This window comes from Alosa alosa, chromosome 6 (genome assembly GCF_017589495.1).
Source record: "Alosa alosa isolate M-15738 ecotype Scorff River chromosome 6, AALO_Geno_1.1, whole genome shotgun sequence".
NCBI lineage: Eukaryota > Metazoa > Chordata > Actinopteri > Clupeiformes > Clupeidae > Alosa > Alosa alosa.
In genome coordinates, this window is record NC_063194.1 from 6422616 (window position 1) to 6438576 (window position 15961).

Genomic DNA, 15961 nt, shown 5'->3' on the forward strand with positions numbered 1-15961 from the left:
TACTCATAACTCTACTTATGAACATTAGTGTTTTGGATTTTTTTGTATGTGTGGATTACCTAAGTTAATACTAATGTCTGGTGAAAATTTCATGCAAATAGCCTCACTAGAAGTATACTTACTCAAAAAAATGTTGACGTGTTCAATATTTATTTTCCCCGCTGTATCCCCTGTACTATGAAAGTTTAGTAAAACTGCCAAAGGTGCAGCTTTTGGCCATTGACACACAATAATTCCAATTTTTACTATGTTCCACCACTTGGATTTTAATGGACTTTTGGTATGTGATATGGGAAGGTTTCATGAACTGAATACAACAAAATAATTTCTGTTGCAATTAGTTTTGGGTTGGGTGATTTTCTTTTTTTTTTCTCAGAGATTGTCTGGATTACATGATTTTCTGTGACTAGTGCAGTGCCCATTCAAAACATGCTATTACTGTAGAAAACCCAATTACATGCCCATAGCTAAGGCCTGCTTTAATTCCCGCTAAGCATTTAATAATGAATATAGAATATTATTATATTATGCATAACGCATACACTCGCCAACACACTTACTTACAGACAGACAGACGTTCCTGTTGTTAATAGATAGATGTGCTGGGGCATATTGGCCAGTGTAAATGAATGCACAGCGGCAATGTTACTGTCTTGAGACCAGTCGCTGATTTATTTTCTTCCTTTTTGAGAAAGAAAACTGGCATAAACCAAATGATGTTAAAAGTAACTAGTGCAGCCAAAGAAGACATAAATTTCTAAATATTTAGAAAAGTCTACTGTTTCTTAACCAAGTAATGAAAAAAATATTATAGCCAATGGAAAAATCTGCAAACAAACATCATTGAGGACAAAATAACAGGTGATTAAAAAAAAGGACGAGCCATAGGTTCAGTACAAGTTTCAGTAGGACTGGGGGCCGGGGTCACAAACGGCTTAAAAGCCTTCTGGGAAAGTTTAAACATCCCATCCCAGGCAGAGGTGCTTTTCTCTGCAAAAGGAACTACTGCCATTTCAAAAAATATATGCCAATGATGAGCTAAAAACAATAGCTTATTATTCTCACTGAAGTTTAGTGTAAATAGAACAACTGCTGGGAATGAACTATTTTGCAATTTAACTTAAATTTTAACTGATCTGTTTATAGGTATTTTAATAGGATGACGAGTAATTAAATTACAAAAAATGTTTTCTTTGAACAGTAATTGGTTCTGTGGAATTTTAAATAGAGCAAAATTTATTACATAAAGGAAGAAACCAAGGCAACTGTGAGTAATAATAGTGACTGTAATTAGTTGTTATTTATAGATGAAAACTCTGACAAAAGAAAATTCAGTAAAATTAACATTGTACATCACAGCAATAGATTGAACTATTACAATTACTAAAGAAACAGTTAAGTTCAAGTTGTCATGAAATCCTTGTTTTTTTACTTTGCTAAACCGTTATTCATAGCATATATGCTGGCATAGAATACATCCTGGCATTTAAACCAAACGCATTTAAACTCATATGTAAGTTTAAAAACCCCTATCTGGAATTTAAAAATGATTGTTGTTGTTGTAAATGTTTATAGCAGCAAAAGGACTAAAGGTTAACCAGGTGTGCTGTGAAGATTTAAAGAACTGTTTAAAAATGAACCTTTAATAAAAAAAAAAAAAATTTATACTGCGGGATTTAAAGATGAACCTTAATTTTAATCTAGGTTAAAGATGAATCCTTGTTGGTGAAACCTAGTCATAGTTGCTTTCATCTGACATTTGCTGAAGCAATTACAGTAGAAACACAGGATAATAATAATAATAATAATAATAATAAGCTTGCTTTGTATAGCACCTTTTATACACAGAATGCAGCTCAAAGTGCTTTACATTTGAAGCATGTAACATGATAATAGTCAGTCAGTCATTATCAATCACTTTTACTTTTCTTCATTGCTGTGGCCGTTTATGATCCAATCAGCAACATATAGAAATATAGAAAAACAACATGTCATAAGACTGGCAGCCTTAACCCTTTACCCCCCACAAGCACGCCATATGGCAACTGGCAAGGAAAAACTCCCATATTCCAGGAAGAAACCTTCTTCTCCACTTTGCTTGTGGAGCACTTTGGGTACAATTCAAATATTAGAATTGGATGATCTAAGTTTCCTTTGTGGTTGATAAGATATTAAAAGCTCAGAGATATATGAAGGTGCTATGCCATTCAGAGCTTTGTAAGTAATTAACATAACCTTAAAATCAATTCTATAGGAAACAGGGAGCCAGTGTAGTTCAGCCAACACAGGGGTGATGTGTTGGATAGGTGTATGATCTTGTTTTAGGTAATCGGGGATCGAGTAGTTGACTCCTGTCTGTCCCCGAATGTCTACCTGCTTAGCTACAGGTTGTGTTACAGTTCCATACTAGCGCCTTTAAATCCTGACCCATATTCTATCCGGACACCGACGACATGCCCCTTGAGCCATGGGAATTGAATCCATGACCTTTCTTGTGCCGTGCTACTAGTCGAATCACGAGTATTTCACTATGCCTAGACTCAAGACCTGACCCAAATATCATCCTATCATCAACACACCACGCACCCCTCCCCTCCCCCCAACCCCATTGGAGGACTACGGGAGGAGAAAAGAGCTCAAGCAGAACACTGACATACACTTGTTTTTAAACCAGGCTGCTTATTGCAGCGGCGATATGAAAGCACGGCAGGTTTCCACTATATTTTCCGCACTGGTCGGGTTGTAAAAAGCCCGCCTCTTAATCTCCCCCCGCACTCGAGGGCTCTGTTCTGCTGTTAAATATCTCCCGGGAGCCGGCTGTCCTCCATGCCACCACTTGCCGGATGGCACCGCTTATTTATGACTGTTTGCGTATTTGTGTGAGAGTGGGGGGGCAGGGTTTTGTTTAGTTTTGTGTGTGTGTGTGTGTGTGTGTGTGCGTGTGTCTCTGTCACTTGATCCATGGATGGTTGCGTCTGTGGATTTGTTTGTATGTGTGTGCATTGAATGTGTGAGTGTATAATGCACATTTATTTCTATTTATCTGGTTTTGTATTTCGCTTTCTCATTTACTGTTTATTTATTTACTTATTTCAGTGTTTTTTGTCTGTTGTCTGGGTATTGTGCCTGACTGTGTTTTGTGGATATGTCACCACATGATCCCTGCGTTACTACTGTTTTAATGCTGATTGGCAGGCCTTTAAGAGGTGTTCTGACCTCAGCACATCCTAAAATGGAGTTTACAGATTAGCATTCACAGATCTAATTCGCACCCAATTTTACCTCCTTTTCGGCCTGTGATGACTGAGTAGGTCCCAGTAACACCTTACAGTCAGAACCTCCCAAAAGCCTGTGTTTTTTTTTTTTTTTTTTTTTTTTTTTTTTTTAAATAAAAGAGTCACAGTCCCACATTCACCCCTCACCTCGGCCTTCATGTCTGGCTACTTTTGATCTCCTCTCTAATGCCTGCCCATTTCAATAGAGTCATAATAGCCTGTGCATTGTAACTCCTGTCCTTTTGTGCTCGGGAGTTTTGCGAATGAAAATGGTTTTAACTCAAGGTCATCATTCCTCTCCCACTCTTTCATTCCCTCTCTCTCTCTCACTCTTTTGCTCTCTCTCACTCACCCTCTCTCTCTCTCTCTCTCTCTCTCTCTCTCTCTCTCTCTCTCTCTCTCTCTCTCTCTCTCTCTCTCTCTCTCTTTCTCTTTCTCTCTCTCTCTCAGGTAATTAGGGACGTGTTGTTGGTTGGACACCGGCAGGCGTTTGCCTGGGTGGATGAGTGGTACTGTAAGTAAGCCCTTTCTGAATGACTAACACCTCTGAATGTCTCATCACAGCTTTTATGGTCCCTGAAAACCACACAGGTGTGGGGCCGCCTGAAACAATCATGATGCTAGATGAGCTGTTTTTCAAATCTTCCTGCGCAGTTGCCACAATTACGTTCATAGCTAAAACAGTATGCATTATGATTATAATAATACAGCGGGAGAATAAAGATGATTTTATTCCCATTCATCAAAATGAATGGAAGCCTCAAAATGGCCTGTGTATCAAATTTGAAATTTGAATGCGTTCGCTGTTTTTAGAATGAGGTAAATTGCAGTTTCTGGACATAGACTCTTCCCTTGGAGGAAATTTAAAGGTTGGTATCAATATTGAAACTACAGTTTCTAGACTACATTACATATTCATGGCAAGGAATTGTGTGCGTGTATTCAGTTATGAACATTTTGGAACCGTCTCAAACACGTGAACTATGACACGTGAACACATTGTGTTTGTTGTCCTTTTGAAATCTGTGGGGCTAAAAGGCAGCTTCACATGTTCCTGCTTTCACATTAGTGAAGGGCAAATTCAGGTGTTGGGGTGTGTATACTTGGTAAAGGGTTTCATCCTTGTTCTATGATATTAAACCTGGAAGTGCGTATTTGCAGCATTTGATAAGTGAGGAACGTCAAACTATCTTCTGTGTGGTGCCTGCATGAACCCTCTGTGCTCTACTGCGGACCACAAGCCTAGCGCTGGGTAATGCATTGTTAATTAGGAAGTGATTGTCTACTCTACTGGGTGGTTTTAAGAGGGCCTTGCTTTTTAAGATAAGTGCTACTCAGACAGAGAAAGGAGAAACGTCAAACGTGCTAACCTTTGTTATGGTATTACTGCACCATCTATGCTTTTCCCACGGGTTCTCACTGACTGTTGAATCACGGATGTGCCAAAATCATGTCATGGTTCCCTCTGAAACTGAAAGTCTCCATATTGCTGTCTAAATAAAACCCAGTTAAAAAGTATAAAGTGGATTGTGATGGTGATGCTGTCCTCCTTTGATTTCTCACAGTACAAGTAGGGTTGACGTTTTTAGTGTTTTAAATCATCATAGTGCAGAAGAAGCTTTTTTATTACCTTTTTTTCTCTTTTGTTTTATTTAATATTGTGCTGTGGAAAAGTAGGTGATGGGAAGCAAAAAAACCAAACATTTGTTTTGTTCTGCCACTTGAGAGAGGAAAAGAAAGGGGTTATGGGTAAAGACACTTTGAAGAGTTCAGATGCAAGAGCCTCTAAACGCCACCTCCGTCAAAAATGAAATAATGATGGCGAGTGAATGCTCTCCACACATAGTATACGCTGATCAAATAATTTAGCTTCATTTAAAGTGTAAATACCACTTTCTTCCTGGTCTGAAATATCGATTTGTAGGCAAAAACCAATAGGAGCCTGATAAAAAAAAAAAAAAAAAAAAAAGAAAAGTCGTCAGACAGATTTAGAGGGCTTTGCATCTGAACTCTTCATTTTCCTCATGACTGGGATGGTGGATTTGGAGGACGCACTTTTATATCCCCTCCTGATGGGTGGCTCAGGGCAGGCAGGTTGAGTGACTGTGCCTGTCTCGTCACTGCTGCTTTATCTTTCTGTGCGTTTGGAAACGCCTGTAAGTGGCGCTGTGATTCACTGGGCCTCCTGCTGCTGCTCTGTCCGTCCTCGACACTGCATGGGCTTGCGTCAAACTGGGTGATTCAGAGGGTGAACTTACACACAGACACACACAGACACACACACACACACTAACACACACACACACACACACTACTTACACACAAACATTTACAAACACATGGCAAAGTTAATGATTCATTGATTTGAGAGTGTAGCATGGCATGAGTTGGCACGTTGAGTTATAAGTTCTCTAAAAATATGCACCCAATGAAACTTCTTTGTTGTGGAAATGCCTTTTATTTCAGTCCAGGCGGTGCATTTTGCAAATATGTCACTTTTGTATGGCACGTAAACCTGTCTTATGCACAGTGCAATGCATATGTGCTTTTAATCTTGTCCTGGAGTTGGGCTGCAGTAGACCTATCATCAGGTACCTGCACAGGGCAGGGATAAAGTTGCCCGGGCAACTACCCTCAAAAAAAATAAAAATTATTTTCAGGAATTGAAATTAATAATGAATTTAATAATGTTGTCTGAAATATTGTTTGTCTCAATCAAGTTTATTTTTGGTTTGGTCCAACAAAGACAATTAACATGGGCTCTAAAAGGCTCCTGGGATGGTCTGTGGTAGGCCAAGGCTGCTATTACTAACAGTGCATATGAATATGTAAATCATTATCTGAGTATGCTATTACAAATGGAAGAGAGCCTAAATTTGTTAGCTTTTAAGAGTAAGCTATCAATGCACACATAATAAGTAGGCTAATGTATCAGGGCTCAGGCATGAGTTCTGAAAATGGGCTGGATATAGGCCAGCAATCTTCAAAAATGTCTTAATCTTATTTGGTACAGACTTTGTCTTTGCTTTAAGCTCTGAACAATGTCCAAACCAAAATGTCAAAAAGAAAGCAAACTCAAAAAGATAGCAAACACCTAAATCTTACTGTAATGAAAATGTCCATATGTATTTTTTTATTTTTATTAACTCACAAAAAAAGGGGGGTTTTTTTCAGGAAAGAGCAATCGCCCCTCAAAATGTCTGTGCACGTCCCTGCCTATCATTTATGTGGAATGATTTTGTCTCTGTTAGCATTAAATATCAGAGTGTAAGCTACTTCCGCAGTAGAAGTTTTTCAAGCTTGGGTGTAGCTAACGCTGTGGTTATTCTGAACCATACAGTGACTAAATTATACCACCTAATAATGTCAGTAGTGAAGTTAGAACTGTGCAAATATCAATACATGCCATTAGTGATATCAACATAGCAACCAAAAATAAATGAATAAATGAACCGAAAAATAAATATTTTTTTATGTAGCATTTGGACTCAATGATATCATATGAGATTTTGGTTAGCTCACACACACACACACACACACACACACACACACACACACATGCAAACGAATGCAAGCAGTGCCAAACCAAGTGAATTGTTGATTTCATCAAGCAATTCCTGCAGTGACACCCTACTTGGTGCACAGAACCTCTTGGTTTACTATTTTCTATCAGCTGATGCACAAGTCCATAATACAATGGCATTCACTGCTTGTTGGTGATTGGCTAAGAGGGTTCTATAATTAACATGTCTTCCTCTTGACGTTCTGCTTCACGTGAGCTTATTGGTGACAAGCCACACTCCACGTTTTCATTCTGCATGAACCGAAATAGACCTCCTCCTTCATAAGTGGATATTCCTGCGTGAGTGTGTAGAGCATTCTGCCATGGAAATAGGGCCCTTGACATTACATCGCTGTTGTCCACTCCCTGTTGCTAGATCATGTATTGCTAAAGTGTTTTAATAGCCTTAATCATACCATGCTCTTGGCCACTTGTAATAGTCATGCCATTCTTTCTGTATGGCCTTGCCCTTGCGGTTCCATTTGTAACTGGATAAGATTAGTAAGATGCTGTGAAGCATAGTAGCTGTGTTAGTAGAAATAGATGTGGAATACAGCCATGGCTAAATTTGTTGGTGCCCTTACAAATGATTAAAAGAATGCTTCCTCAAAAAAGTGATGAAATTCAAAACAGTTTTCTCGTGTATCATTGCACTTAAATGAACATGGACCAGAGAAATCAAAGGAAATAGTTTAGAATAGATTAGAAAGAAAATTATAGACAAGCATGTAAAGGCTTTCAGAACATCTCCAAGCAACGTGATGTTCTGGTGACCACAGTTAAACATTTTCATTAACCAGTTTAAGGTACATGGGACCATTCAGCCAACCTCGCTGAATATGGCTGCAAGAAAAATGTACCCTAGACTGAACAGAAGGAAAGTGCAAATTAGAAGATAAAGAGCCATAGACGGTGAACTCCGTTGTCAAGTTACATCACTGTCTCATCACCACATTGGCCACATCGCTCATCGCTCATGGAGGACTCCACTGCTGTAAAAACAACATAAAATATCCAGACTGGAATTGGCTAAAATGCATATTGATTGAGTACAATCCTTCTGGAGAAATGTCCTTTGGACTGATGAGACAAAACTGGAGCTTTATGCTCACAGAGAAAAAAACATGTCCAAGAAAAAACACCATACTGGTTTTGAAAAATGGAGGAGACTTGGTTATGTTTTGGTGCCACTTTTCTGCATATGACCCAGGGCTCAATAAAACCTCAAGACCAGAAGACTTCCTGGAGTAAAACGTACAACCCAGTGTCAGAAAGCTCAGTCTCGGTCGAAGGTCACACATCCTTCAACAGGATAATCAGGGTTCCCACAGGTCATGAAATTTCTAGAATTTCATGGAATTTTGGAAAGTCAGGGAATTTCATGGAATTTTGTTGTAGCAGTGTAAAATGTACTTGTCAAAATACAATAATACAACATATTTCCACACTGAATTGGTGTATATCCGGTTATTAGCTTTACTGCTTGCTTGAGTAGCCCAACTTTGTTTATTCAATGCCCATTTATTCATCTCCGCTCTAAAAAAGTAAAAGATTCTTGAACGCTACGCGGCTGCTCTGAAATCATTGGTCGGTATATTATAGCATTCATTATATAGTAAGTCATGGAAATTCATAGTATTTTTCATGGTATTTTACATTTGACTTAGATTGGGAACCTTGGACAATGACCCAAAACACATAGTTAAAAGCACCAAGGAATGGCTAAGGCACAAAATGAGGACTATTCTAAATGGCCTGCTATGAGTCCACACCTAAATCCCATTGAAAAAGGTGAAACATGCAGTCTGCAGGCACCCTTCAAACATGCACCCAATGAAAGAAGACTGAGCAGTTTGCTCAAGAAGAGTGGGCAAAACTACTTATGGATGCGGAAGTGTTTGAGCTACAGAAACCATTTGTTGGAAGTAATTGCCTCTAAAGTGCAACATAGAATTAGGTGAAGGGTACCATTATTTTGTCAATGCCATTCATTTGTTTTATTAGTCAAAATATTCTGTAGAGTCAAAGTCTAATTTGCATTAACGGCAATTTTGTAAAGTTCAAACAGTTTCAAACAAAAACTGAGGGTTTTTCTTTTTTTCATGAAAAGATACCAATAATGCCAATATGGATTCAGAGTGGAATGATTTTTACAGTCTTAAAAGGTTCAGATTTTTACAAAGACAAAACATTTTTAAAACTCCTAGCTGTTGGTAACACGCCCTTTACACACAGATGAAAGGGCCTCATAAAAACAGCTTTGTCTCGTCTGGTCACGTCCTGTTCCGTCTCGCCGTGTGAGCAGAGCGTGATCTGGCCTGAGATGAACCAGACGACCTGGAGATGTAAGGGCTTGTCTTTAGGGCTGGGCGAGGTTGACTAGCCCTTGTGTGAGTGCCCAGAGTCTCCTATTCTCCCTGGCTCTCTCTTTTTCGAGCACTTTTTTTTTTTAACAGTGCGCGGCTCTGTCATTATCCAGCATCCCATTGACATCGATCATCGGTTTGTGAAGGAAAGCGAGGCCGGCGCTCTCTCTCTCCCCCGACACTTTTGCTCTCTCGTGTGTGCCTCTGTGAAGGGGCCCGAGGAAGTCATGGTCTCCTGCCGTCGGCCTGGCGGAGCGAGTGTGAGAGTGTGTTTGTGTGTGTGTGCGCGCGGAACTCTGTGATTACATGGTGCCATCTTGACTCGGTTGGAAGAAGGGTGATGTATGGTGGGCCTGATGTAGAGGCCAGAGCGTGAGCAATGGAATGGGAGAAGGGTGAGCAGCCCTGTAATCAGCGCCGGGGGAAGATAAGAAAGAGGCTGATAGAGAGAGAGTGTGTGTGTGTGTGTGTGGGAGAGAGAGGGGTCTGAAGGGGTACACAGACTCAGGGTTTGTTTGTGTGTGTGTGAGAGAGAGAGAGTTAGAGAGGGGTGTGAAGGGGTACACAGACTCAAGATGTGTGTGTGTGTAAGGGGAGTATAAAAAGGCACAAAGTGTGTGTGGGAGTTTAAATGTGTGTGTGTGAGAGAGAGAGTTAGAGTGGGGGGTGAAGGGTTCCACAGACTCAGTGTGTGTGTGAGCGAGGGAAGTGAAGGGCTACACAGACTCTATCTCTCTCTGTGTGTGTGTGTGTGTGTAAGGGGGTTATAAAGTCCCTCCCATGACCATATTGCAACTTGTTTTGGGCACTTATGGGGCATCTATTTCAGGCAGAACTGCGCGTGCACAAGGCTTCACAACACCAACCTCGCTCCAGCTGCGAGATCACAACACATGATTGGCACAATGTATTCAACTTTTGGCAGCTGAAGGGGCAGGATGTGTGTAGACGACTGCCATATTTGTGTATACATTTCTATGGGAGATTCTTTGAGTGCTGTGTCTTCCTTAGAAAGTCTCTGCACTGAGTGTGTGTGGGAATGTAAACATGTGTGTGTGCGTGTGCATGAGTTTGTGTGTGTGTGTGTGTGTGTGTGTGTGCGTGTGCGTGCGTGTGCGTGCATGAGTTTAAGTGTGGGTGTGTGACACACACGTGTCTTTGCAGAGCAGACAGTGGCCAGTGCTTCAGTGACGTTGGAGTTGGTGGGGGGTTGTGATGAAGGTAGTGCATGCCTTTCTGTGTGTGTGTGTGTGTGTGTGTGTGCGTGTGCGTGCATGAGTTTAAGTGTGGGTGTGTGACACACACGTGTCTTTGCAGAGCAGACAGTGGCCAGTGCTTCAGTGACGTTGGAGTTGGTGGGGGGTTGTGATGAAGGTAGTGCATGCCTTTCTGTGTATGTATGTGTGTGTGTGTCAGTGAGTGTGTGAGAATGCCTGCATGTGAAGGGGGGGCGTGGAGGCCGGCGAACATGAGCCATGGGAAAGTTGCGCTTGTTTTCAGCTTGTCAACAGATATTTATGAGCGTAAGGCGATGCAACTGCTTGGCCTGGAGAAGCCCTCTATCTCTCCCTCCTCCACCTCTCCCACCCTCACCCCCACCTTCCTGCCTCTCCTCCACCCTCCCTGGCGCATGAGGCAGAGGTCTGCTGCTGGCTCGGTGTCTCTCTCTCGCTCGCTGGCTGGCGTGGAGATGTAGGTCAGGGCGCCTCCGACTGGCTCCGGGGCCACGGGCAGGGGAATGGCTCTGACCTCATAAATGGTAACGCTGTGTGGCAGATCGCCCCCCGTCCCTTGTTTTTGCTTCTCTCCACTGCTTCCTTAACCTCCCGACTTCCTCCTCCTCCTCCTCCTCCTCCTCCTCCTCCTCCTCCTCCTCTTCTCATTGGAGATTCTGGTATGGCGGTAGGCTCCCCTGTCTTTCCCCGGATGGCATACATACAGATTTGCATTCTGACACTCCTAGGCACACACACACACTCATACACAGAAAGTCTCAGATGAAAGTGTCTGAGAGTATTCTGTTGTGTGTTTGTGTGTGTGTGTGTGTGTGAGGGAGAGAGAGAGAGTGAACAAAAGAAAGTGCAAGAGAGGGAGAGATGAGGAAAAAATCAGACGTTTCACTTGCCATCCTGATGTAAGGCACTGAGTATAACGCTGTCACACACACACACACACACACACACACACACACACACACACACACACACACACACACACACACACATTGCCTTAAAGGGAAGCAGATGGATTGGGTTTACTGTCACACAGAAAAGCTTAAGCTGACTTATTTTGCAGACAGAGGGGTGTTCATTATAGCATATTCTGTGCAGAAGGTTACCAAATGGATGTGGAAGTTGGCACAGGCATCCTTTAAGGGTTTGCTGTAGGATTTTTTGACAGCCCTTCACCTGTTCAGCCTGAATAGCTGTTGGCAGCTTCTGGATTTGATTGAAGATTTTAATTGTAGAAATATCATTCACTGGTGTTTGCAACTATAGTTTTATTCCTTGGATTAGTCACATTATAGCCCTGGCCTCTGCTGCTATACGTTAGTATGTAACTACCTGATCTTAATTGTGGCAACTAATTATCAGATGTTATTTATACAGCATTGTTCTAACATTAATTCTCATCAGTAAGTCATCTGTAAACAGTTATACAAGACACAAAATATACTTAACTAACTACTTGTAACTCCTGAGTTAATCATGAATTACAGTACAGACATTTATCAACACCCTAACGAATCATTAATGTATGTGTTTAACACATTTTAAATGGGTTATTTTACCAATAACAAAACATTTATAACTGTGTTTACAAATTACTTACTGATGAGAATTAATGTTGGAGCAATGCTTTAGAAATTTTAAAAAAGCCTTAGCTAACAGCTTACAAATGCTAAACAAATGCTTCGTAGTGTGTAGTTATTATGAAGTGTTACCTATGTATGTAGCTGACACTTTTGTCCAAGCAACTTACATAGGCCCATTACAGGGGCAGTTCACCTGGTACTTCTGGCCACTTGCTAGCCCAGTTCCTTAGTCATTGCACTACCACTGCCCTATCAGTTTTATACAAGAGTAAACATAAAGATAAGATGTGTAATCAATTTGTGTCCTGTTTTGTAGCTATGACCCTCGAAGATGTGCGGAGGTTTGAGGATGACATGCATGTGGCCACTAATCAGAAGATCGGATGCAGAGAGACGTAATCACTCGTCCAAATGTAAGCATTGTCGTATCATAGTAGTGTTAGTATATGTAAAAGTCTAAGGCTGGATTTTCAACTTGGTGCAGGTAATAATAGTTCTGTTTGTGTGTGTGTGTTTTGGGGTGTGTGTGTCTGTCATTGAACTAACAGTGCCATCCAGTGGATAGAGCTAAAAAGCTGAACGCACACTCCCTCTCTTTTACACTCTGCAGGGTTTCACTTCAGCTCAGTAAAAGCCCACTTTAAAAAAGCAAAGCCCTCAGGATGCACTTTCCTGCTGTTAGCGAGACAGATCTGATCCACTGATGCAGCCGCGATCCCTGCCAACGGAGCTGCGTTCTGGTTTCCTGATCCTCACCCTAGCATCCACACAGCCATGTGGCGTGACATGAACACTTTGTGTTGAAAATCACCTCACCCTCTCTCTCTCTGTGTGTGTGTGTGTGCTGTATCTTTGCAGAGCAGTCCAACTAATGGTGTAGGTGAGGAGAACCTGAGCCACAGACAGCAGACCTCTCTCTCAGCCGACGCGGAAGCTCAGTCCACTAAAGGCCTGCTCTCACCCCCAGACATTCCTGCTCGAGCTGGTGGTGGTGGCGGCTTGGGGCAGACTACTGGTAGAGGCGAGCCTGGTGGGGTGTGTGGTGTGGTTTGGTGGTGGTGGGGGGACGGGGGGTAACTGGACTGCATCCTCCCTCATCACCCCCCCTCTCCTCCATTCTCTTGCTGTGTATAATACATTCCTCCAGACCAAAAGAGCCCTCCTGTACAGAATCAGGCTTTCTTACTCACCCCTTCTATTTTCTTCTGTCCTTTCTGCTAGATTGTATAAATAAATGAGCAAAAAAGAATGACATTGCCAAGATTGTAATTTTTTTATTATTATTGTGTCACATTTCTTTCTATATTGATGTTATAAAGCGTGCATGCGTTGGGTGTGTGTGTGTGTGTGCTTTGCATGTGTAATGCCCATGAGTGAGGATGATAAACATGGAGCTCCATATTATACAGACACACACTCACAGACCTCAGAAGTGCAGATGGATGTGTGTTTTATTATGTCTATGAGCAGTGAGGTGCCTGCATATTGGTGGGGACATTTTCAAATGAATGCCCAAATTCCACATCCCCGGCGCGGTCTGGTCATTAAGACTGCTCTGTTGTTGGCTTTTCCCTGTGAAATATCGTTTCGGAATAAACAGCCTCAAGGGACTGAAACGGAGGATCTCTGAACATGTACGGTACCCCCTCCCCTCCACTCCCTCCTCCCCTACCCCCCCCCCCCACACACACACACACACACACACACACAAACAGCCCCGTGCCTGCTGATTTGAATGTTATTAATTTCATGCCTTGCATGACTGGACAGGGGGGCACCCTTATGGTGGACAAAGAATAAATGGAATATTCATGTTTTGGTTGGCTTCCATTCTCCGGTAATATGCTTAAAATGTCATGATCAGTTCCTGGATTTATATTTTAATGTCAGGTTATTTCAAAACCACAGCAGGAGGCCTATGAAGATTGAAGTATTCACTGTTAAAAAGGATTCCCCTCTTATTTGTTTAGCTTTTTGATTTTGTTTACATGCTGCAAGGAGGTCTCAGCTCTCTGGTTTATTAGCTGTTGTACCTGTCGCTTTGTTCTGGCTCTGATTGGCATATTTGACGGTAATCACGTAAAAAAATCACTCTATTTTTTGCCCATAAGCACATTGTTGGCAAAGAAGCACTCTCTGAAGCAAACATCATACTGATGGAAAGCAGTACATGGCAGTTGAGGATGTGTGTTGACATTGCCCTTGTTTTCCTCTTTATGTTTGAGCGGTGTGTGTGTGTTTGAAGGGAGATGCAAGAGTGTGCTTGCCTGCAGGCGAACGGGCATAATGTTTGCGTTGTCATCTTCACCTGCCAGAGAGAAGCTCAGGCATTGTTGACATCACATCACCACGGCAGCACAAAGGGGCGCGTCCATCTATGTTCAAGAAATCAGTTTTGCCCTCTCTCTCTCTCTCTCTCTCTGTCTCAATCCATCTATTCTCTCTATCCCTTGCTCTGTTGCATAGCTTTGTCTATCTAGCTTCTCTCATACGCGTCTAGTCTACTGTTGTTATTCCTCCAGCCGTCTACTCTAACTCCTCATCGTTTTGTATCAGCACTTTGTGAGGATCTTCCTCCATGAAGATCCATGACTGTGTTTGCCTCGCACCAACACACAGTCCCTTCTGATTACCTCTGGTTTGGGAGGAGGAGGGGGAGGGGGGGTTCTATGCGCAGTTTGCATTTTGATGCCGGTCGTTTTTGTTACATACCCAAACGGCGGCCATATTTGCAGAATATTGACAGAGCCAGAGGGATGGTGAAGTTTGTGTGTGTGTGTGTGTGTGTGTGTGTGTGTGTAGGGGGGTGTGTGGGGGTGTGCAGAGGAGATAAAGCTGCTGTGATGGAGAAGGAGAGAGACAGAGAGGAGAAGGAGGAGGAGGGAAGAAGGCTCCCGCTGGAGATGAATGAAGTACGTTCCAGTGTGCCACATCTGGCTTGATTGTCCTTATCAGTAGCCCGCAGGCACCACAGCCTGATAAGTCATCCCTGAGCGGAAGGACGGAGTGTTCTTTTGGGGGCTTCGGAAAAGGAAGCAATGCCCCCACACTGCTAATTGTGTCCACCAAGGACCAGTGTCCTATCTGTCCACTGCAATTTAAGCGTTTGCGCAAGCCGTGTCAACAAGGCAATTTGGTTTGCCGCTTGCTCTCCCACCACGAAGACTAGTCGGGTCATTATGCATCAGTTGGGAGTTGGGAAGGTCCAAGACACCCTGACAATGGCCTTCTAATATAGAATAAATAGAAAGCCAGTGACCTTGATCTTACCAAATAAGTGCGTTTCAGGGAGGGAATGGGGAGAGGAGAAAGGAAAGTGGTGGATGTTGATGTTGTTGTTGTTGTTGTTGTTGTTGCGGTGGTGGTGGGCTCTACCTGCGTAGTGACAAGAGGGCCATTGACACGATTGATTGCTTTTCGCTCGCAGATGCAAATTTATGTGGGCCCGGCCCAATTCCTTAGTCTCCGGGTCAGTGCATTCTCCAGTTTAAAACGCAATGACTGCTCAACAAATTCATCAGGCTGTCCAAAACAATGATTTCTTAACACCGAGGAGAGCTTTCTTTTCATGTCCAGGAAAATATACACAAGGGAATGCTCCAAATATATCTTCTATAAGTTCTTTGAAATGTGACATGTTAGATGTGGCAATTCAGTGATCATTGGCAGTCTTTGGTTCTTTAATATTGTTTCTATTCTGAGAACAACTTTAAATATCCTAAGAAAACACTTTAGTCTAGATTACATCTCAAGTTGAATAAACAATGATTTTGTTTTGGAAACACAAGGATCAACTCTTTTGTCTTGTAAATATGATTAGATTATTATTGAGCTGCATCTCCTGCAACAAAACCGTGATATAAACTGTTCAGTTGAAACACTTATCAACACACATACTCTGCTGGTTTGAACAATGAAGAGAGAATTTCTGTGTGTAGATATA

General features: G+C 42.1%; 1 protein-coding gene across 1 annotated transcript in view; it reads left to right on the top strand.

The window, feature by feature from the left end:
• The window catches only part of LOC125295624 (cytoplasmic phosphatidylinositol transfer protein 1-like), a 28285-nt gene extending 15018 nt beyond the window's left edge, over nucleotides 1-13267 (top strand). The window contains exons 9-11 of the mRNA XM_048244970.1: nucleotides 3726-3789; nucleotides 12335-12431; nucleotides 12877-13267. Coding sequence (XP_048100927.1) covers nucleotides 3726-3789; nucleotides 12335-12417 — 147 coding nt within the window. The 3' untranslated portion in view covers nucleotides 12418-12431; nucleotides 12877-13267. The remainder of the gene's footprint in view (nucleotides 1-3725; nucleotides 3790-12334; nucleotides 12432-12876) is intronic.
• Nucleotides 13268-15961: the final 2694 nt, after the last annotated feature.